A 24731-nucleotide genomic window follows, 5' to 3' on the forward strand; every position below is an offset into this window, starting at 1 on the left:
ATGTATAGATGACTGAATGAATGTGTATATTTACCAGGTTACATATAGATATGACTTCATGAATGTGTCTATCTTTCTTCTGACATGTATAGATGAGTGAATGCATGTGCCTATATGCCTAGTTACATGCAAAAATGAGTGTTTGCATGTGTATATTTGTCTGATAACATGTATCCATGAATGACTACGAGTTTTTGTTTATCTGGTTACATGTCTGCTTACATAAATAGATGTATGCATGTACGTGTATGCTTCTCTTGTTACATGTATCGATGAGTGAATGCATTGGAGCATATGTTTAGCTGCATACACACACACACACACACACACACACACACACACCTTGTCTAGTTACAGGTATAGACGACTGACTACATGTTTATATTTGGACCGTTCCGTTTGCCTAATTGGTTAAAGCCTCTGCCTCGGATGCGTTAGGTCGCGGGTTCGTACTCCAGCCGAGTCATACCAAATATTTATAAACATGTACTAGAAGCTGGCACGCTTGGACATGAGCATTAAGAGGTTAGTGGTTAGACTGGTTGGCCTGGTGATGGGAAAATATGACAGGAAATTATTTTAGAAAATCCAAATATAAAAAACACTTGTTTATTTTTGTCAATTTGTATATATAGATGAGTGAATACATGTTTATTTTTGTCTGGTTGCATGTATAAATGAGTCAATGCACGCGTATCTCTGTCTGATTACATGGATATATGCATGAATACGTTACACGTATAGATGAGTATATGTGTGTCAATCTTTGTCTGGTTACATGTATTGATGAGCGAATTCATGTGTCTATTAGTCTGGGTGTATGGATAAATTAGTCTGGGTATATGCATCCTTTTGTATTTCAGTCTAGTTACATGCAACGATGAGAGAATGCATGTGCATATCTGTCTGCTTACATGTGTAGATTAATACATGCGTGAATATAATTGTATAATTGCAGTTGCATCAGTTGATACATGAAGGGAAGATTTCCATTGGTCAGAACACACTCATGTGATCCTTCCCAATTGTTGTTGTTGTTGTTGTTCTAGGATTTAACGCCATTTTTCAGCACAAGATAGGCTATACATGGCGGTTAGTATAACTGGTGGAGGAAGAACCCTGGAAAACCCAGGGAAGAACCACTGACCCACGAGAAGCTACTAGCAGGCTTTCCCACGTACCCACGCTAGCCGAGCCTTGAACTCGAACCCACGCAGACAGAGGTGAGATTGCATTGATCCGGAACGGTGGGCGCTTTAGACCACTAAGCCATTCGCCCCCCCCCCCCCCCCGCCATTGTGTTTACTTCTGTATAAACTGTAGGGGGAATTAATTTATACTAACTTCTATAAACAGAGTCACGTGCAAAATAACTAACGTAAACACAGAACTGGAAGGCATACACACTGCATACATTTAAAACGAAATGAAAACGGTGGGTTAATATTTGATTGAAAAAATTGAATAAATTGAATTGACAGAATTAAATAACACATCTCTGCTGTTTTTCTGAACATAAAAATTATTTCTTTGAGTAGATTTGACAAAGAAAAGCTGAGAAACTCCAGATCTGCCAAGAACATTAGGGATACAGCATTTTCACTGCAGCTCGTTACAAATGAATTTAAAACTATAGGTAAATGTATATATGGATGGGGGTTGGTTCAAAGACTAACAGTATAGCAAATGGATTCACAGTCCTACAATGTAAGATAACGACCTTGATAGTTACGATGTGGGTGGGTGGGAAATCCATGACACTCAATCGTAACTGTCAGTGTCGATGTTTTTCACTGTTTGACTAGTGGACCCCATCACTATAACCATTTACTGATAATCTTAATTTCATTTGTAAGTAGTCCTTGTAGGTAGGCTAATATCGAAATGAACACGAAAATAGATTTAAAGACGCAAAAATGGGTCAGTCACGTGTCTAGACAATAAAGATTAGGCCAAGTCGCAAGGAACATATGATAGCATCAAATCCAATAGTCATTCGTATGTCAGACAAAGCAACACATCCTTTGCTTTGAATATTGAACTTCTTCGCCAATTTAGCTAAATGAATAGGACCATGTTATGGAATGTTCAAAACCTTAGAGCGCCTATCACTGTAGAATATTCTTTATATTGACGTAGGTATTATGTTGCAGATGGAGGATGTCCTGTTCTATTAATAGCTACAAAGCAGACGCCTCAACCAGAATTCATACGCTTAAACAGGCTATAAAACTAATAGGAAATATCTATAAAAAACAATAAAAAATTCTAGCGTTATTTGCTGTGTGATTCAGCAACTGACAGTGTATAGCTCGATAAACTCAGAATGAAAAAACAACATTAAACTCTTAAAGGGTTGCTTGTATCGATGAGTAAATACATCTGCAACGATGCCTAGTTACATGTGTAACTGAATGGATTCATGTGTATATTTGTCTGGTTACATATATAGATGAGTGAGTGTATGTTTATAGTCGTCTGATTACTTGTATAGATGAGTGAATACTTTATATGTACAGATGAGTAAATGTGTGCGCATATTTGCCTGGTTACATGTATAGATGAGTAAATGCATGTATATTTTTGTCTGGTTACATGTATAGTTGAGTTCTGGCATGTATGTATATGCCTAGTGACATGTATCGATCAGTGAGTACATACATAGTTATATGTATAGATGATTCGATCCCTGTGTGTATTTGTCCACCATGAGATGACCACATTGTCTGGTTGATTTCATGGTATTAAACGTAACTTTGACTTTACATCTACAATATATGTAGGCAAGGTTGCCGTATATCTCGACAAGCCATTGTTTTCTAGTTGTGATTTTTCTACTTACATACTGTCCCAGGGTGTTTCTTTTTGACAGGTAAATGGTATACTGACGCAGGGTGAGAACATCGCTGATAACGGAGGTGTTATACAAGCATACCTAGTAGGTGTATATTACCTGTGTCTATATTATGAAAACAGCTGCATTAGCAACAGCTGCAGCAGATACATCAATTAGATCAAGGACATTGCAATACACGAATTCAGAGTCTTCATTTGATATAATGAGATGATTGCACAAAGAGAAATTGACCTTTAAATAACCTGAAGATCTTACATTATATATATATATATATATATATATATATATATATATATATATATATATATATATATATATATATATATATATATATATATATATATATATATTATCCTTTAGTATTGGTTTGAACATTTAGTGATTCGACGATGATCAGCTTCCATATTGGCCCTGATCCATTATCAGCATTTTAATTTTTAACTTCTGATGCCTTCCAAACCTTATATTTCTTGGAACTGCCGTTATAATCGAACCAAATTACTCTTATATCTATATAACATTTATGCAAAAAATTGATATGAAACGACTCCTCACTCAAAACTATGATGTAATTTAATGCATTAAAATTAAAAAGTTAAAAAATTGTCCTCGCTCACAAATCTGACACTAATAAATTACACCTAACATACTTGCAACGTGAAAGGTGAGGAACTCACTTTCTCATACAGATCAGCTGTCAAAAAAGTGTTATGTATAAATAAGAATAGTTTACGTTGGGCATGATTGTAATCATGCAAAAATAAAAACAAACCAGCCAGATACTGATTCTGGTCTATGAACGACTGTTTGGTTCATTCCAGGGATACCATCGGTGGCTGAAATCTCAAAGTCATCCCGAGCCAACACTTCCCGGTCTAAACTTTACCTCAGACCAGTTGTTCTTCATCAATATAGCACAGGTAATATGCATGCATTAAACAGTTTATATAAAAAAATGAATTCTGTCTTATTTCCAATAACTCTGCCAGTAGTGTCCAAAAGAAAGGTACATCTAATGAGATCATCATTGGTAGATACGTATGGAAAATGGTATTATACACGAGGTATGCACCTTAATACTGTAATAAATTTGTGCCATTTATATTTATGTGTCCATTTTTGAAAATCTATTTGATTTTTGTGATTGCTTGTTTGATTATGGGAAATCGGGTTTAGGGAAATATTCCCCAGTCCGAGTAATTCGCCAGTTGATAGGGGGAAACATCACGGAGTGCAGTGTTGATTATATTTCATGATGGCATGGTTTAATTCCGTAGTGAGGTCAGGACAGAGCCGCATAAGTTGGACTTTAGCCAAGTAGTTCATATTAAAATCTACGTGTGTTGATTGTGTATCTCCATGGGAATTATTTTTGGTGGAGACTGATATTTTGTACCATGGAATAATTGAGAAGGGATTGTTCCATCATCTAGAGACGTCTTTTATTATTGCTATGATGGTAAATATGGTGTAGATTTACATGCGAAATGAGGCTTAAAAACATGACTTGACTGACATAGGGATAGAGAAGGAAACTAGTCTTCTATATTTGGTGTTTGAGTTGCATTACATTTTCAAGGCGTGAAGTACTAGCGCTAGTGTACGGAAAGCTAATAAGAAGAAACCGTGCAGTTGTGAAATTGTGACGCAAATGTAAATTTGCAATATTTGTGGTCATTCATTGATTAGAGGAAAATTATTTATAGTCTGGGCGCGTTCTTAGAATTTCCAGTAGATAACGGTTGTTGTGGAGACGTTCTTGGAAATAAGGGCAATACAATTGTCTTCTAGCATTGTTCACGCGAATGTTAGAATGGCTCGGTAAAGAGACCCCTTTGGCTGTTTGTATTAAAATAGTTTTATTCGTCAGAGACGGTAGCTGAAACATGGCTTCAATCGGTGACGATACGCGCTATATTATATTAAACCGTTTTCTGTGCTTATGTAGTCTTAGATCAGATGTTCGCGAAAATGGACAAATCGTATTAACCGAATGCAATAGTCCCTGATAATTCCGAATTGATCCATATTGGTGGGATAACATTTTCAAATCATTCAAATGAAACGGTCTCACTACATGCATTACGACCACTAGCTGTATATCATGATAAATAGTCAACAGTCCCTTTTCAACCACTATCTCTATTTATTTAAGACCTCCAAGTAGTGTAGAGGGACAATAGGAGAATAATGGATTGCTATTTTTAAAAAAGGGTCCCGGCACTATGGGGACAAGATATATAGGGACAATGGGAATTATCATTAAAGGACAAGGTCCCAGCACTATAGGGAAAATAGCAATTGAACAGGGGTGACGTCAAGGTACTGGACACTGACAACAATGTTGCAAGTGGGTGACCTCAATCGGGCGGAACAGTATGACAAGACTTGACCTGAAAACGCGCTACTCTAGGGACAAATAGAGACATATACATATAGACGCGGTTAGAGACATGGTTAGAGACAGGGTTAGATACATAGACGCACATATATTTATGGACATCTATCACACAAAATAATCGACTAAAATACTTTACAGGAAAGAGAGAATATGTATCATTTCGAGACAATGGAGTGGCCCTGAAAAGGGCCTATGCGTTTTTGTTAACACCATTCAGTTAACCTAGAGGGTATCGCACGGATCTTCTTCTCTTCTTCAAACTTTGTCTGACCCCAGGACCGTAGATTAAAACTCGCTTCAGACAGCATTGTCTCTCCACATAGATTTTTTGTTTCCAAAGGGCTGTCTCTGTGATCTGGGTAATTGCCCATGATGATTTGACATACATGGGATAGTCATGGTTGAAAAGCATCGACAATAGGATGGTGGACGATTCTACGTTAGTCCACATCTTGTGACCAGAACAGGTGAATGGAATGAGGTGAACGGCGGTTATTTATAGTGTAAGAGTGGATCTAAACGGATTGAGTTCTTTCACCAATCCTAACAAGCGTTACAAAATTCAGTCACATTGCGGAGTCTATCTTTCAATCCGAAGAGAGCTACATGTGACGTCACATTCCCTATATAGGCATGCCAGCGTCTGTGCGCAGTGAATCAATGCGACATTGTTAGAACATGACGGAAACTACGAATACAATGAATTGCGGTGCTACGGCCTTGAGGACGAGAGGTGATGGCATAGTAGCGGCTACCAAAGCAAACAAAGTTCTACTTCCAGAAGAGAACGATTTTAATTGGGATTGAATGGATTTTCTCTCTTCATCACAAGAATTTGTTCGAGTATCAGCACCTTCGCGGCCTTCTCCTTCCTTACCGTACGCCGAGGATTATAAACATAGACAGAATGAAGAATTGGAGAAATGTTTGCAACAGCAGAAATAAGCAGAACAAGCCTTTCTCATTCAAAAGCAACAGCGAGAAGAAGAAGCAGGGAAAAGACAAGGTCTAGAAGAGAAGGAGGACAGTGAAAGTCGAACAGTGATGGTCCTCTTAGATATGTTGGCAGAGTAAAGGAGTCTGAAACAAATGTATCAGACTTCTTTAATGCGACATGAGAAAAAGACCTTCACGGGCCAAACAATCCAACCCCGTCAGCACACCTGAAATACCACCCCTAGTGATTTCTCCCAAATCATCGATAGTAGCAGGTCCAGAAGTATGTCTTGGTCGTGGCAAAGGGAAAGGCAGTTAAAACTCATTACCCCCGGTTTCTGAGTTTGCTTTTTCAAAAAACAAAAACAAACACCCGACTGCACTTTTCGGGGCCTCAATGTTCGCCAAAATCTAATAAAATTCAAATCCCTTTTCCCCCAAGGTGAACGTGTATGAGTGCCTGAGTGTAGGTCCTTATTATAAAAATTGAAACCAAGAGGCGCTTACGTTCTTCTTTCTGGCATATTCTCTGGTACAAATTTACAATCCAATTTCGAAACACATCGCTTTTAATAATTCATAACTTCTTTGTCTTTTCACTCTCTCCGTTTTTTGAATTTCTTCCCTCTCACAGCTTTTTCTTCTTCTTCCTCACTTTCTTCTCGTCTTCTTTTCTTCTATTTCCTAACGTGTCTTGGTTCATCCTTGTCGGAGGGTACCTCTTCTTCCTGGTCGGAACCACTCTCTTCCTCCTTCTCCTTTTGTTTCTTAGGGCAGTCTGAAAACCAATATCCTTTCCCTTAAAAAGGATAACAGGTATCTTGACCTTTGTCGCTTTTAATGCCTGTCTTACTTTGACGTTGTTGACATTCTGAAGACCAATCCCTTCCTTATCACAGATAAAGCAAGTATCTTGACTTTTATATCGAATGGAAGGGGAGTGGTTGGTCAGCTTCTCTGAAGAAAACCTTCATATGACACCTCGCAAAGCTCTGATCAGAAGTTCGATCTGCGTTGGCTCTTCCATCTTTCTGATTGGATTGAGAGTGAAATGAATACTTTGACCATTTACAAAAGGAAGACACTGACCTTACATTGATATATAGGGGACCATGACGTTTAAAATATAGTCATTTGACCTTTTGCAATCAAGATGAAACGATCGAAACATTTCGTAAAGAAAGGAGAAGAAAGCAAGAGGCAAAAACGTGACCCATCACCTCGCACAGTAGCTGAAGTCTTCGCTCAAATCCATGCCAGCGATTTCGATGATGGCATGAGTGAACCAGAATCCATACCTTGTGAGTCTACGTCAAAACCAAAGTCCACCACCAGTAACACATCAAAACTACTACCACTTTCGAGAGACAGATAAATGCTCATCTAGAAATTTTAGAACCACAGTCTACACGTACACTCCATCGAGTACCGTCAAGTGGCTTGTCGCCTACTGATGAAATTTTCAGATGCCAAATCGTTATCCATTACATTTTATCCTGAATTGTTTGACATGTTGGGTGGAGACCTCAATATAGTCAAGGGTCCACTCATGCCACCATTCACCAACAACTTAAATTTTGTGGTGGGACACACATCCGCACCGTTACTGCGAGTCATTCCTTTCAAAGCGGATTCTGTCATGACCAATGACGAGGGAGGTGGAAACACATATCAGGTTCACCGCAAATTTGTACACCCTCATTATTTACCAGTTATCAAGTCGTATTTCGATACTGTCAGCATTGCTATAAAAGGAGATCTGGGACCAAAGGGAAAGTCACAGTGAAACTCCATTTTCAAAATCGATTCTCTAACGAAGTTTAAGCCATTTAGCATGTGTACCGAGGAGTCGCTCGACAATGAGGACGTGGTTTAGGATATATGCTGAAATCGGCGTTTCGTTCGGTGGCCCCCGTTTTGAAACCGAAGGTGACACGAGGATTGCATGCCTTGAAAGATGCCGATATGACACAAGGTAAAACATTTCTTCAAAATGTCATCAATGACAAACAAAATCCTTCAAACTGGCAAAGACATTTTGGGTTGACGAGAAACTTATATAAATGCCCTGGACGCTGCCCATTCAGGCATTCATGTTTCCCCGACAGCAAGGACAAAGCAGAAAGAGAGGACTAAGAAACCCCGCCAGAGGTATTTACACACACAGAGCTAAAAAGACCAAGAAAAGAAGAACCGTCCGAGAATTAGACCTCTTTGATTATTAAATAACAGAAAGAACAAATGATGCACCGAGAGTCTGGCGAATGTTCCTAGTTGAAACTGGATCTGTTTGCCATTCCACCCACTATGATGACGATGCAAGAATCCCAATGGGTAGAATTTCATCCCATCTCCTCTTTGACGACCTCTGCCCCCGAATTTGAAATCAAAGGACAGCCAAAAGATAACATCGATCTGAATAGCAGTTACTTGCACCTGAAAGTCAAAGTTTTCGATCCGACTGGAAATTCTATAGACAGCAACGAGGAAGTACTTCCCGTCAACAATTACATGCATTCCTTTTCAACAAAGTGGACTTGGACTTAAGTAACAAACTGGTCAGTAGCAGCATGGATATTTACCCTTACCGAGGGTACCACAAAAATCTCTTGACGTACGGAAAAGAAGTCAAGAACATCAGTTTGGATGCTTGTTCGGTATGGAAAACTGACACAGTAGGCGAATTCAAAGATACGGATTTGATTACAGATAAAAACCAGACCACAATGTGGGATTCAACGACCGACGAAACAAAATCAAGGATGGACAGAGATTATAGCTGATAGATCGTTTGCATTTGGACATGTGGTTACAAGAGAAGTATTTGCAGAACGGAGTGGATGTCCGCCTAAGACTGAATCGCAGTAGTGCGGCGTTCAATTTGATGTCTAATGCTGCCAATTTCAAAACAGTCATCAAATAAGCCATATTCTACGTGCGACATGTGGAAGTGTTTCCTAAAGTGGGAGATGAAAAATATTATTGAGATGACAAGAAGTTGGTGGAGGAGACGAAGGGAGGAGACCAAATAGAAGAAAGTCAAAAGGCCCTCCATATCGAAAATATATATATTCTTTCTTGCCTAAAACAGTGTAGTCCAGTTTTTGTGTGATAGATTTATGTCAATAAATAAATATATCTAACCATGTCTCTATCCACGTCTCTGTGTCTATATTTCTTTTTGTCCCTAGAGTAGCGCATATTCATGTCAACCCCTTGTCACAGTGTTCCGCCTGATTGATGTCAGCCACTTGCAACATTGTGTCCGGTACCGTGATGTCATGGCTGTTCAATTGCTATTGTCACAAAAGTGCTGGTACCCTGTCTGTAATGATAATTCCCATTGTCTCTATACATCTTGTCCTAATAGTGCCGGGACACATTTTTAACAAAGAAGTCCCATTGTCCTCCTATCTCCCCCTCATCACTACTCCTCCATTTGGTATCTCTTCATTATGTTTAGATAATGTCAGATATATAAATGGATAAATGTCAGGTATATAAATGGAGATCTGGAACACACGTCATGACTAAATAAGATAATGAATTTTGAAAGCGTTTGAAAAAGTCAATATTGTAGATTTAAATAAGTACAGATTTCCGCAAGGTTCGACATTTCAAGGGCACCACTCCGGTAATAAGTGTTTGGAGCGTCCGCCTCAGATGCGTGAGGTCGCGGGTTCTAATCCCGACAAAGTCATATCAAAGACTTATAAAAATTGAACTAACATGTTTGCGGCATGATGCACCAGAGTATGACATCACTATTAACTGTCAGACTGCAGACATTGTAGCGATATGCCTGGAAAATTGTTGAAGCTACGTTAAAAATCCAAAACACACACACAGACACACATTTCAAGAGCCATATTTTATGTAATTGCTGTATTCCACTGTACTTGACTTCTAAACATTTTCCCCAGTTAATACCTGGTTACTTTGGTTCTTGTACTCTGAAAAGGTATACAACCTGTCCATCATATTTGCTAGAGTACTCGGTGCATTCTAGACATTTTGGAACAAAATGGTTTTGTCGGTCAAGCCATGCCACCAACGCAGTGGTTAACCTTCGACAAACACGTAAGGAGAATTCTTTACTTCTTGAACTTCTCAGAAAAAATATCTTCGGTAATGTGTAATCATATAATGTCGATGTCATAATTTCAGTGTCCAATTTACGCAATATATTTGTGTATGAAAATTTTGTACATGATTTACACTTTTCTCAGCGTTATCGTCCACATTTAATATATTTTATTGATGGAAAACTTTTATAAAGTACGCGAATTATGCAAGTGACTAGGCGAATTTCCATGAAGTAGCAAATGCATACTTGTACATGTGCATGTAACATTTTATGTTAATATCTGATTAATGATCGCTGGCGAAAGTTTGTGGGGTTGGTCAGGAACAAGAGATATAAAATGATATGGTTTCAATCAGGCAACGTATCAGAATCAGCTATGGCCAGTGACGAAAACGAGTCTTGTGATTTTAAAATACAGAATTATTTCTTTTTCTTGATTAACATTTCTTCTCCGTTTAGATTCGTTGTGGTTCCAGTAGAAAAGCTGATGATATCAACCACATTCTTACGGGAACCCACAGCCCAAATAATTTCAGGTGAATATGTAAGATATAGCACAATATGTACAGAAAATGTGTTAGTGTGGAAATGTGATAAATCGTGTCTACAGTTTACAACGACTGTTGCTAAGGGATCGGTAGGCGGTTTCTGTAACAGGTAATGTTTTGGCAACGTTTTATTGCCAGAACTTGAAATGTGTATTAAAATATAATGCACATCTTGATAATGACTGGATGAAATTAAAAAGGTTGGCAGCAAAGAATGTTATATTGGCTCCTAATATAACAAACGTCAACATTTGAAATTACATGAGTGAAATGTATATTACATGGACGTCACTATATTTGTTGTATGTTTGTTAAAAATTCAAAACGTATTTTTTATGAAATAAATAAAGCGATTAGCTAGACGTATATTTATAAACGATGAATATATTGCATTCACGTATGATGAATATACTGTGTTCACGTACGTTGAATATACTGTGTTCACGTACGTTGAATATGTGTTTACATACGTTAAATATAGTTTTCGCGTAAGTTGAATATACTTCGTACATGAAAGTGAAACGCAGCGCATTAATGTAAATGGAATATGCTCTTTTCATTTATTTTCATTTATAATGAATTAACAGTGTAATCTTAAGTCGAATATACTGTGTTTATGTATGGTGAATATTCTGTGTTTATGTATGGTGAACATTCTGTATTCATGTATGGAGAATATATTATGTTCATGTAAGCTGAATATACTGAGTCATAATATATGGTGCATATACTGTATTCATGTATGGGGAATATTCTGTGTTTATGTAAGCTGAATATACTGTGTTCATATATGGTTCATATACTGTATTCATGTATGGGGAATATACTGCGTTAATGTAAGCTGAATACACTGTGTTCAGATAACTGGAATATACTGCGTTAATGTAAGCTGAATACACTGTGTTCAGATAACTTGAATATACTGTGCTAATGTAAGTCGAATATGTAGTAATCACGTATGGTGATTATACTTTATTCATTTATGTCGATAATATATAATGCATTTTTAAACTGCAAGAATGCCTTCATGAATGTGTCATTTGTTAGTCTACGTGATCATTTCTCAGTCATTAAAAATATAAAAGTAACATAATCATGTGCTTGCAGAACCCGCCAATCAAACACAATTACTAATCTTAATACGTTACAATTGTTTTGTGTTCTAATGAATGTCCTTTCAAATTGTATTAGAGAGTAATAAATATCGTTCTTTGTTTCTTTTAGAATTATCGGAACACTGCAAAATATGCCGGAATTCTCAAAGGCATTCAATTGCCCAATAGGATCTCCAATGAACCCCGAGGAAAAATGTTCCTTTTGGTGACCGTCTTACGATAATTCTGCCCATCATAAGACCGATGAATGGTAGACGGCAATTACAGCAAAAAAGACCAGAGACCCTAACTCACTTGCACAGCTAAATTGAACATCGAGTTTGCTTTCATCATATTTTTGGCATGCCCAATCAGAAGAAGTATATGTTCGAAATCATGAGTGTACATATGCTCCATGTATGCAGATTTATTTTATGAGACTAATCAGTGATGCATGTTTGAGACCCATTGTATTTACTAAAGATTGTTTGTCCTCACACACGATGCCCATTGCATCTGGTAAGAGTTGTATGTCCTCACATTGTATCTAATAAAGCTTGCATGTCCTCATAGACGAGGTCCATTTTATCTACTACAAATTTTGTGTCCTCACATTGTATCTAATAAAGCTTGCATGTCCTCATACACGATGTCCATTGTATCTAGTAAGGGTAGTATGTCCACACACACGAGATTCAAGATATCTATTAAGGGTTGTATGTCCTTATACACGAGGTCAGTTGCATCTACTATGGGTTGGCTGTCCTCACACACTAGGCCCATTGTATCTAATAAAGCCTGCATGTCTTCATACACGAGTTCCATTCTATCTACTAATGATTGTATGTCCTCATACACGAGGCCTATTGTATCTATTAAGGATTGTATGTCTTCACACACGAAGTTCAAGGTATCTACAAAGTGTTGTATGTCCTTATGCACGAGGTCCATTGTATCTACAAAGGATTGTATGTCCATATCCACGAAGTCCTTTTTTATACTAATGATAGTATGTCCTCACAGACGAGGTACATTGTATCTAATAATGATTGTCTGTCCTCACACACGAGGTCGATTGTGTCTCCTAAGGGTGGTATATCCTCATCCAAGAGGTCCATTGTATCTACTAATAATTGTATGTCCTCACACACGAGGTCCACTGCATCTACAGATGGTTGTCTGTCTTCACACCCTAGGTCCATTATATCTGCTAGAAGTTGTAGGTCCGTTGTGTCTACTAATGATCGTTATGTCCTTGCACACGAGGTGCGTTGTATCTACTAATGATTGTATGTCCTCACACATGGGGTCTGCTGTATCAACTAAGTGTTGTATGTCCTTATCCACAAGGCCAATTTTATTATACAAGGCGTTGTATGTCCTCACACACGAGGTCCATTTTATCTAATATGGGTTGTATGTCCTTATCCTCAAGGTCCATTTTATCTACTAGTGGTTGCTTGTCCTCACACTCGAGGTCTATTGTATCTACTAAGAGATGTATATCCTCACACACGAAGTCCATTGTATCTACAAATTTTTGTATGTCCTCACACACGAGGTATGTTATATCTACTAAGGGTTCTATGTCCTCACACACGAAGTCTATTGTATATATTGTATTGTATTGTATCTGTTGTATCTACTAAGGGTTCTATGTCCTCACACACGAAGTCTATTGTATATGTTGTATTGTATTATATTTGCTGTATCTACTAATGGTTGAATGTCCTCACACAAGAGGTATGTTGTGTTTACTAAAGGCGGTATGTACGCTGTGCATATCCAGTGTAACAGCACCAATTATGCAGAGGATTAGTGAATAAAAAAGCATCTTAACAGACACATACACACGCGCGCGCACATGCACACACCCACACACCATTGACTACACTAATAGCATTTCGCGCTATTGCAAATTTAAGTTATCCGAACTAATTTTCTTTCCTCATCTTTACTTACTTTTTATTTTGCAATGATGTAGATTCACAGAGATCACCGCATTGAAGAGAGAGATCGAGATCATATATCTGTTGTCACAGTGGAAATTTTTGCCACATATTCACAGAGTCTTCTATTGTACTGAACATATTTATTTAAATTAGCTCGTTAAATTTGTTTTTAAATACAAAATAGGACTTCTTTTTAACTTTAAAACACGATATATTGCAATTTAGGTTTCTATCTTTTAAGAACAATTTTAATGAAGACAAGTTGCAAAGTAAAAATGATGAAATCTGGATAAAAGGTAATATTGTTGTGCTTATCATACTCGTATGACCAAATGGTGAGCATTGGATTGTTTGGCAAGGTGAAAATTTTAATACGGATACATATGGAAATGCCATGGATCTGTGCATGCTCTATAGTGTGTATACAAACTTCAAACTAATCACCACCTGTAAATATGAATTATGGCTGGCAGAGTTATTTCTGGAAATAAAATGGTTGATTTTGTTTCTAAGCATGATCAAAATACAACCGATTTTTTTCTTCTCCAGTTGATATATAAATAATTCCTGAATAAGGCTTGGTTGTAAAATTTAAAAACAATCAGCATAAATTAAAAGTTCCATATGCTGCAAAAGAAATATATTTCAGAGATATCTAGGACAGTGCAAACAGCTAAAGCCATTCCATCTTAATTTTGTATGTACCTCAAATCAATTCATAAATGTTACAGAGGAATCATTTACAGAGGTTATATTCCGGTATCAGACAACTGATTACGTAGGATCAAAAGAGTACTATAAGAGGAATTATGGAAATAAAAATTGTATGATACTTACGGAGGTAAAGAAATGAAAAATATTTACGGAAAGAAAAGAAACATTTTACCTCAGGAAATATTATTCGTCACAACTATTATTCTATAAACAATTAATCAAACAACATTTTTATTTTTTTTCTTCTTCTAATTAACTCACTTTATTTTCTTTTTTGTCTTCTGCAATTTTTTGTACTGTCACTTGTCTATCATCATTTGAAATACCCCTCGTGTCACATATTGTCTGTCAACCTTTGGAATATCGCTGGTGTCGCGTATTGTCTATCAACCGTTGGAATACCGCTGGTGTCGCGTATTGTTTATCAACCTTTAGAATATCGCTTGTTTGTATCCCAGTATCGGTGATATTGTTTAATTCAATTTCAATCGTGTCACTGTGTTTCTTGTAATATATCGTTGTATGCAATGACGAGACACCTTTTTTTTCTTCCACATGACACACTAAAAGACAGTAGATGTGTTAAATCTACAAGACACGTACAATGACTCAGATAAATTAGACAATGAAATACGTTTATGCAACAACCACCTTGATTAGACTTACCTTACATCAGGACCCTCCCCAACTACTGCGGGTAAAAGTCAAACTGATCTGGCAAAAGAACTTCTTTATAGACAGAGACAGAGACATATCACATAAATATAACAAAGACACAAGCATCATATAATATCCACACAGGGGAATTTGAAAAAACAAACCCAAAATATATTATCCACACACGGAAAAAGGAAAAAACGAAGCCCATATCTACTATCTAAACACGGGAAGGAGAGAAAAAGCAAACCCCATATCTACTATACAAACAGAAGGAAGAAGATAAAAGCAAATCCTATATATCCTATCCACACAGAGGGAAGAAGAAGAAAAAAAAAACTCATATCTGCTATTCACACAGAGGGAAGAAGAAAAACAAACCCCATATACACTATCCACACAGAGGGAAGAAGAAGACAAAAAACCTCCATATACACCATCCATTCAGAGGGGAGAATAAATAAAATAATATACACTATCCACTCAGAAGGAAGAACAACAAAACTCATATCCACTATCCACACAGAAGAAAGAAGAAACGTAACACAATAAACACTATCCACACAGAGGGAAGAAGCAAAAAAAAAAACATTATATACTATCAACACAGAGTGAAGAAAATAACACATTATATACTATCAACATAGAGTGAAGTAGAAAAGGTTTTTTTGAAAGCACCTAAGCCCTCACCTACAATGACTAACTCTACCAAACATCTACACCTGCACACACACACTCCAAAACCCATTTAACCCATTATTCGATCCCTGTCACACAACATGTTTCAAAATGTGTTGGTAGATTTTTGTGATAGCGATCTTGAAGATGATAAAATTCTCTCATATTCTAAACCATTCGTATCCACTACATAATGAGATCGATAGGTTGAGAGCACAGCGGTGGTAACTTCAATAGGATGACAAAACCATCAAGACCAGTGAGAAAATGAATTTGTGTGATACCACATGAAGATTATTTTTTACAATCTAGTAGCTCCAAATGTGACTTGTAGAAACAGTACGAGCACTGACATACACCTACATGGTTAAATTAAATGGTTTACGTCAATGGTTGCTATTTCTTTGTTGTTCAAGTTTTGTACAAAAGATATGTGTGTAATCTAAAGCTAACACACACGCACACACATACACACACACACACACACACACACGTTTTACTGCATTGGGTGACAGTATAACGGGCAGTACTTTACTCTGGACTGTTTTGAGATATGAGCAGACAGACTTAACATTACCTTGGAGAGAGAAAGAAAGAATGGTAAAGAAAAGAAAAAACGTACGTAGGACACCATTTATGCTTCTGTTATTTTTTTTGCGGTATTTTAGAACAAAGCAACCATACATTCTATGAGAAATATGTTCATTGTTTTCATTCATTCCATCAATTTCAAAAATAATAAAAATGCAGCACCAAAAACGCGCCTTGTTCTATCGACGGTCTAAATTGAGAGACAATAGGTCTAACATTGTTACAATTTTTCTGAACGTGTGTTTTGGTTTTAGAAATCAGAGTTAACCATAGGCAGGGTTATATAGTGCAATGTCACTCGTGTCATTCCTGAAAAAGCCTTGTGTTTGTTTCCTTTCTGAAGAACGGTAGATCTAATGTTAGAATTGTTTTCCATGACACAATGCAGTGCCAAAATAGGGATAAAGATACGATACCTGAATTGTACTAGCTCAAGTCAACTCAAGATTTTATTGCATCCATCGATTTACTGATAGAAGGAAAACATCGTTGTACAGTTGTTAAGGTGTACGTTTTTGAGGTAAAAAAATACATTAAAACAGAGCAGTTTACCTAATTATGGTAACTACTGATCAAATATGTGGAGAGGTATCTTCAAACGGAACAAATTCCATTAGGATTTCAATCAAACTTGTTACGACGGAAAGATAGAAAGAGAGAAAATATGTTATTTCTACTTTACTTTTTAAAGGTATTATGACACACGTTTGTTTTTTACGAATCATTTTCCCAAAGAATGTTGAAGGAAACACACATTCCATTTAGAAAATTAAATCCATAGGAAAATTTCATCATTGCAAAATATCACCAGTGTGAACTGATGTGGAAAGCAACTAAAACATTCTCAAATATTAGTACACTAAAGCATGCCTTGATGTATTTAGCATCATGATTGGAACCGAAAATTGCATTACCAGCATTGCTTCAACTGTAATTGGCAAGATTTTCAGGATGATTTAGAAACATCCTATATTGTGAGTAAAGTATGAGTGATGGAAAATTAAGTCAAAATTTTGAAAGACTGATTGCTTTGAAAGATAGATTTAATAATCCTGCCTTTGGTTAACTCTGAATTCTTGAACCAATACACACGTTCGGAAGAAATGTAACAATGTTAGACCTTTTTTCTCTCAGTTTAGACTTTTGATCGAACAAAGCCCGTTTTTTGTACTACTTTTTATTATTTTTTACCGCTCTTAGATTTGTGAAAGCTATGCAACATTGTATGTATCTTGTGCTTCGAAACACGTGCCATTTTTAAAATTTGGGATAAGTTAAGTAAACGTTAAGCAATCAGTCGACAATAAATATCACACTACTTTGTGTATGAAATTGATGAATGAATGAAAACAATGAACATTTTTCACACAAAATATATGGTTTTCTTAATTATCTTTGTCCTCGAATACCGCTAAAAGAATGACAGAAATTGTGTCCTACGTTGTTTTATTTCTTTACCATTCTTTTTTTCTTTCTCCAACATGATGATAAGTCTGTCTGTCCATCTCTTAAAACACTCCGGACTAAAGTACTGCCCCTTCTACTGTCACCCAATGCAGTAACACTTGTATGCGTGTGCATCTGTGTGCGCGTGTATGTGTGTGTGTGTGTGTGTGTGTGTGTGTGTGTTAGCTTTCGCTTATAAACATATATAGTTTGTATAAAAAATTTAACAACAAAGAAACCATTGGCGTAAACCATTTAAATTAATCGTGTTGGTGCATGTCATCGTTTTAAATTTTTCTACAAGTCATTTTGGGGCTACTAGATTGTAAAACAAAATCATCATGAAGTACCAATCAAATTTATTTCTTCACTAGTCTTGTTGGTTCTGTCATCTTATTGAATTTACCACCGTTGTTCTCGGAACCTCTCGATCTTTTCTGTAATGGATGCAAATGGTTTTGAATATGAGTTAATTATATCATCTTTAAGATCTCTAGCACTAACCAAAACATTTGAAAAAGTGTTGTGTGTCAGGGATCGCCATTGTCGCTTGGCGCCTGCTTTCTCCCTGGAAAATAGATCGTTTCGTATTGATTATAAAAATTTAATTTGACTACATTTTACACACTGCTTGAACTTTTTAAGCCGTTGTTTTCAATTTTCTGGAATTTCGTTTTTGCGTTTCTCAGATGTGGTAATATTTTTATGGACTGAACACATTTCTTTTGGCGTAAATCAGGACTCTCGCTTTTGTGGCACAAGTGGAAAGCATTCATTCAAGCTAACTTATGTCGTCTTCGAAATCGCTGGCACGGATTTGAGCTAACACTTTAGCTCCAGTGTGAGGCCACAGGGCACGTCATTTCCTCTTACATTAGCAATTACATCGTTTCATCTTATTGCAAAATTTCATTTGACTAGGTTTCCCACGCATCAGGTCCCTGTATCTAGGGAGAATATCTTAGAGTCAGAGTATTCATTTCACTCAAACGATTAAGAAAATGGAAGAGTCATCACAGTTGGATTTGCTGGTTAAAGATTTGCTAAGGCTCATCCGAAAGCATAATTCACAAGCGAAAGGGGCAACTAAACTTACCCTTCTTGTTGTTGATTTGATGAGAGTCATACGAAAGTATATAAGTGCTGATTAAGTTTGCTATATCTGCAAGGTAAATGGGTATTTGTCTCCAGGATGCCTGCTTAGTCCAAGAAAGAGAGACTAAAGTCACGATACCTGTTATCGTTGTTACGTGAATGACATTGGGTGTCAGAGTATCCTAAGAGACAAGTGAAGAAACAAAAACAAGAGGAGAAAGATGAGAGGGGTTAAGAAGAAGAAAGTGATGACGAGGAAGAACTTGTGCCAGTGAAGAGATGGAAATGGAAACAATGACAATTTGAGCCTATGGGTTGGCCCTGACGTGAAATTTCATACTAACTTCTAAAAGCGAATAGACCAGAAAGAAAACGTATGTGTCGTTTGGTCTTAACGTTTTATAATAACGATGGTGTGTTTTGTTTTTATTGACACTGCATGAAAATGTGCTCTTTCTCCTCTCTCTATCCGTCTTGGTAATTTTTTATAGTTAGAAGAATTGAAATGGAAGGGGTGTTTTCCTTCACGTACACGCTTAAGGCACGCAAGAGGGTAAAAAATAACACTGGACAACAAATTTTTACAAAAGTCATGTTACTGAAATAAAATTAGTCAATTCTTATCAATTTTTATGTGCTGAACACGAATATGACAGTCAAATTGCAAAATTGGCTCTAGTTTTTTTGTAATCTGCAAGAAATTAATGTTTACATAACGAAATGCATTCCAATAGTAAAAGGTCAACTGTAATAGCCTACCTATAAAAAATCAAGTCATTGACTACATCTTAGATTTCTTCGCCTGTCTCTTGTACAGCTGTTCGGGAGCATCTCTGAGGAGTGTCCAGCAGTAGTCAGCCAGCATTGTAGTGGACCATTTTCCCTGGTATCTTTGTTCCATTGTTGCGATATCTTGATGAAAACGTTCGCCGTGTTCATCACTAACAATACCACAGTTGCTAGGAAAGAAATCCAAATGGGAATGAAGGAAGTGAATCTTTAGAGACATATTGCAGCCAAGTTTCTTATACTTCATCAACATGTCTTCTACTAGTTCCTTATAGTTTTTTGCCCTAACATTTCCGAGGAAGTTTGTAGAAACTAGGCGAAAAGCATTCCATGCTTGTTTCGCGTCACCTTCCAGCAAGTTGTTGAACCGGTCATCTTTGAAAAGCTCTCGAATCTGAGGACCCACAAAAACTCCCTCTTTAATCTTTGCTTCGCTGAGTCGAGGGAATTTTTCATGCAGGTATCGGAATGCTGGCAAAGTCCGGTCAATGGCTTTCACGAAGTTCTTCATCAAACCTAGTTTGATGTGAAGGGGTGGTAGCAAGATTTTCTGAGCCTCAACCAGAGCTGGGTGTTGGATATTCTTCTCTCCAATGGCTACATTCTGCCTGTGAGTCCATTCCTTCCTCATGTAGTGCATTTCCCTTGCTCGGCTATCCCACTCGCATAAGAAACACATGTATTTTGTATATCCTTGCTGCAGTCCCATTAAAAGGGCCACTACCTTCAAATCACCACAGAGGTGCCAGCTGTACTTGTTATACTCAATGGAATTCAGTAGCTGCCTTAAGTTATCGTATGTCTCTTTCATGTGGACAGTATACGCTACTGGAATAGATGGAAGAATGTTTCCATTGTGCAAAAGCACAGCCTTGAGACTCAGTTTCGAAGAGTCCACAAATAGTCTCCATTCTTGTGGGTCATGAGTGATTTTTAAAGCATTCATGAGGCCCTCAATATCGGAACAGAATATCAGATTACTTTCCTTTCTGAAGAAAGGCTCCAATTGCTGGTGGCGCTTTCGATATGCAGTAATTGTGACATCTTCTTCTAGAAGATTCCATTGTTGGAGTCTTGATCCTAGCAATTCTGCCTTGTTCTTTGATAAGTCCAAATCACGAATCAGGTCATTTAGTTCTTCCTGTGTTATTCTGTGTGGGGTTGATGATGCACCACAGTGAAAATCTGGATCACTGCATGCAGATGGACCAGGAGAAGAACAGGTCGACTCACCTTTGTCTTCGTCAGATGAATCAAGAGAATATTCTGCTGGAGGTTCTGGAATAGGAAGTCCCTCACCATGTGGAACTGGTCTCAATGCAGACGGAATGTTTGGGTAGACTATTCTCGACTTCTTTCGCTTCGTTATTCCGCCGGAAAGAGGAGGAACCAAGCAGAAGTAACAGTCATTTAGGTGGTTGCTTGGCTCTCTCCACACCATTGGGACTGCAAACGGCATTGATGACCTTTTGCAATTCAACCACTGTGAAAGCTGTGTTGTACATGTAGCACAGCATATATGCGGAGCCCAAGGCTTGTCTTGGTCACCAACCTTGCATCCGAAGTAAAGATGATATGCCTTCTTCACTTGAGAATTGATACTTTTCTTCTGGTTGGCAAATGTCATTTCCCCACAAATATAGCAAAAATTGTCCGCGGTATTAACACACTTTCGAGGCATTACTGTTCTTTATTGTACGTAAATGGATAAAATAATAAGTTTTATGTAACAGTAGCTTGAACTGTCTCGCACAACGTCTAAAATATTTTAAATGCTGAACCTATCTGATTGGGCTTTATATAGTACACTGCTTACGTCAGCTTCAGCAGCCGCCTGGCATTAGTATAATAGGCCTACACATGTATAGTACACTGCTGACGTCAACTTACTTCAGCAGCCGCATGGCATTAGTATTGCATTGCTTCAGAAAATGATGCAATCAACTGTGGATGATGTGAGCATGATGGTATTATGCAATGTTACATCATTATTCCGGATGTTGCTGCAGTCCTACTGGAGAAATTTACACAGTGAAACATAGAAAATGAGGTATATGAATATCTTCAAAACGAGAGCCAATACAAATTTTTCACGGTTATATTCGTGTTCGGCACACCAAAATACTACAGATTAGGGCCTTTTCAAGTCAGTAATGATTTCACTGTTGACCAGTGTAATCAGTCTATTCATCCATCATTTTATATATAAATGGTAAGAGAAAAAGAAAACATATAATGCTAGGAATAACAGGGGTATTCGCTTTGACAAATTGTAGATATTAAATATATAAAAAATGTCGCTTTATCGCCGAAAATGATTTATAGAAATATATCTGACCATACTGCAACCAGTGTAACGTCAAGAACGGATAATATGGGAAAATGTGGGCAAGCTGTGTGGAAAATTAACAATTTGATTTTAGACGAAAGGAATATACAAAGAAAATATTAGCAACAGAAACAAGAATTTCTAGACAAAGGGTGTAATGACATAGTGAAGGATAAAAAGAATTAGGAGAAAAAGTAAACTAATAATAACACAGTATTGCCCGATAAGATCATCTCAAAGTAGGTTAACACAAATAAGCAGAGCGAGGTTTTAAAAAAATGGCGAGTTTTTGGAACAAGAAAAAAGAATAGCAAAAGAACAGATAGAAAAAGTACAAGAATATAACAAACGATATATAAAAATCAGGCATGGAAAATTTACAGACGACTTATATACAAAGGCAGATGGTATATATCGACTCAGGAGTTAAAGAAAGGGAAATAAAGGGATATTGTAAGCTTAAATAAAGAAGGATCCTATATATGGGGGTAGGTGGATATACGCATGGAGGTACACACATAGTAGAATAATAATTGATGTGAAAACTAATGTGATCTTTAAACAAATTAGCGAAGAATCTAAATAAAAAATGCGAGAGTTTCATCTCGGCAGAAGAATTTAAAAATCGATCAGCCAACAAAACAAAGCCAAGTCGTCAGGATTAGACCGATTATCGTCTGAGCTCTATACATAATTGCAAGACTTACTAAACCTGATTCTAGAAATTGTATTTATTAATATTTTCAATAACCAAGAATTGAATAAGAACATGAAAAAAGGGATTATCACATTCATATATAACGGGAAATTGAGGCATTTAAGAACTGGAGACCCATTTCACTTTTAAATACAGATTACAAACTTTGAAGCAAAACTTTAGCGAGCATACGTAAAACATGTATGGGTAAAATTATAAATATTAATCAAATCTGTAGGAAGAAAGAGATGGATGTCAGAAATAATACACGTGACGTACCATGCTTGATTTATTAGAAACGAAACGAGAGAAAGGAATAATTGCATTGTATAACCAGAAAAAAAAGCATAGAATGGGATTGAATAAGGTCGTATAAATAAAATTTGCAAAAGCATGGGTTTGGGTGGTATTTGTTTTACAAATGGGGGAAACTATCATATACGAATATATCCTTTTCGTGCAGATTAATGTGGCGAAAGCCAACAATTTTCAAAATGAAAGGTCAGTTAGACGATGGTGCTCACTATCGGTGTCAGTTTACTAAATGGCGATAAAAGTACTAAGCACCTTAAAGATATAAAAACAATGCATGCAGAACAAACACAAGTTCCAAATCTACAACATAAAATACAAATATCTGCTCAAAAGTAATGCCCATATATATATATATATATATATATATATATATATATATATATATATATATATATATATATATATATATATATATATATACCTTAAACAAAAACGTTAAAGTTACAAGGAACAACAGTTTATTGAGGCCTCAAGAAAATTAAGGTGGATAAGAAACAATAAAATAATATAGAGATGCAAAGATGGAATGGAAGATTACATTATATATATTATACTTAACACAGAAAGTAATTCGAAAATGAAATTTAAAGCAGAAAACAAGAACCCAAATTATAGCGATCACAAATAGCGTCAAACTGGGTCATAATAGGGCGAACAATGAAGCAAAGTTATATGTACATGTATCTTCATGATATATGGGTCATTGAGGTGTAGCTTGTCGAAGTTATATTACTAGTCCGTCTTTCATTCCGTGTTTTTGTTAGATTAAGTTTATGAAAACCAATTGTCTCTTGCAAATTAGAATGGATATGCATCAAGCCATAGCACTAAATGTATGATACATGCATTCAAATAATAATAATAATAATAATAATGACATTGTATAGCGCCTAATCTTTAGAAGTTCTAAGCGGTTTACAACATTAGACAACACCTATAAGATTAAAAATCATATATAATGATATGATTACAATAACATAAAAAAACATGCTGAAAATATTTAAGGTAGGAAACATTATTAGGTCATTAAGGTGTTTCTTGCAGTCGAAATAAGTGAGTTTTGAGAGTTCTCTTGAATGTAATCACTGTGTCTTTGTGTCTAAGTTCAGTGGGCAATTCATTCCACGTTGCTGGGCCCTGGAATGCAAACGAATGCTGTCCATATGACTTTGTTTTCATAGTGGGAATAATGAGTATACGATAGTCAGAAGCGGAGCGTAAGTATCTTGTTGGTGTGTACACATGGGTGAGGTCGGATAGGTATGTTGGACTGGAGTCCGTCAGTGAAACGTAGCACAGAGAACACATTTTCTGTTTGATTCTGGATCGAATGGATAGTCAATGTAGGGTACAGAGCAGCGGGGAGGTGTGCTCTGATCGTGGAACTCTAAGTATGATCCGAGCAGCTGTGTTTGGAACTTTTTGAAGTTTCTGGAGTAGATATTGAGATGAACCAGACAGAGTTGAGTTACAATAGTCCAGTCTTGAAAGTACTAATGAACACACAAGTATTTTAGTGGCATCAACTGAAAGATATTTGCGAAT

The 24731-nt window shown here is 36.8% G+C and overlaps 1 protein-coding gene across 5 annotated transcripts in view; it reads left to right on the forward strand.

The window, feature by feature from the left end:
* Positions 1-12568, forward strand: part of LOC149774444 (membrane metallo-endopeptidase-like 1) — a 78195-nt gene extending 65627 nt beyond the window's left edge. For all 5 annotated transcript variants that reach the window (XM_089945193.1, XM_089945191.1, XM_089945194.1 and 2 more), the window contains 4 exons: positions 2873-2938; positions 3679-3777; positions 10741-10817; positions 12054-12568. In XM_089945193.1, the coding sequence (XP_089801319.1) occupies positions 2873-2938; positions 3679-3777; positions 10741-10817; positions 12054-12153 (342 nt within the window). In that variant the 3' untranslated portion in view covers positions 12154-12568. The remainder of the gene's footprint in view (positions 1-2872; positions 2939-3678; positions 3778-10740; positions 10818-12053) is intronic.
* Positions 12569-24731: the final 12163 nt, after the last annotated feature.

The sequence above is a fragment of the Sinohyriopsis cumingii genome, unplaced genomic scaffold (assembly GCF_028554795.1).
Source record: "Sinohyriopsis cumingii isolate HCF-2022 unplaced genomic scaffold, ASM2855479v2 utg000229l, whole genome shotgun sequence".
Classification (NCBI taxonomy): Eukaryota; Metazoa; Mollusca; class Bivalvia; order Unionida; family Unionidae; genus Sinohyriopsis; species Sinohyriopsis cumingii.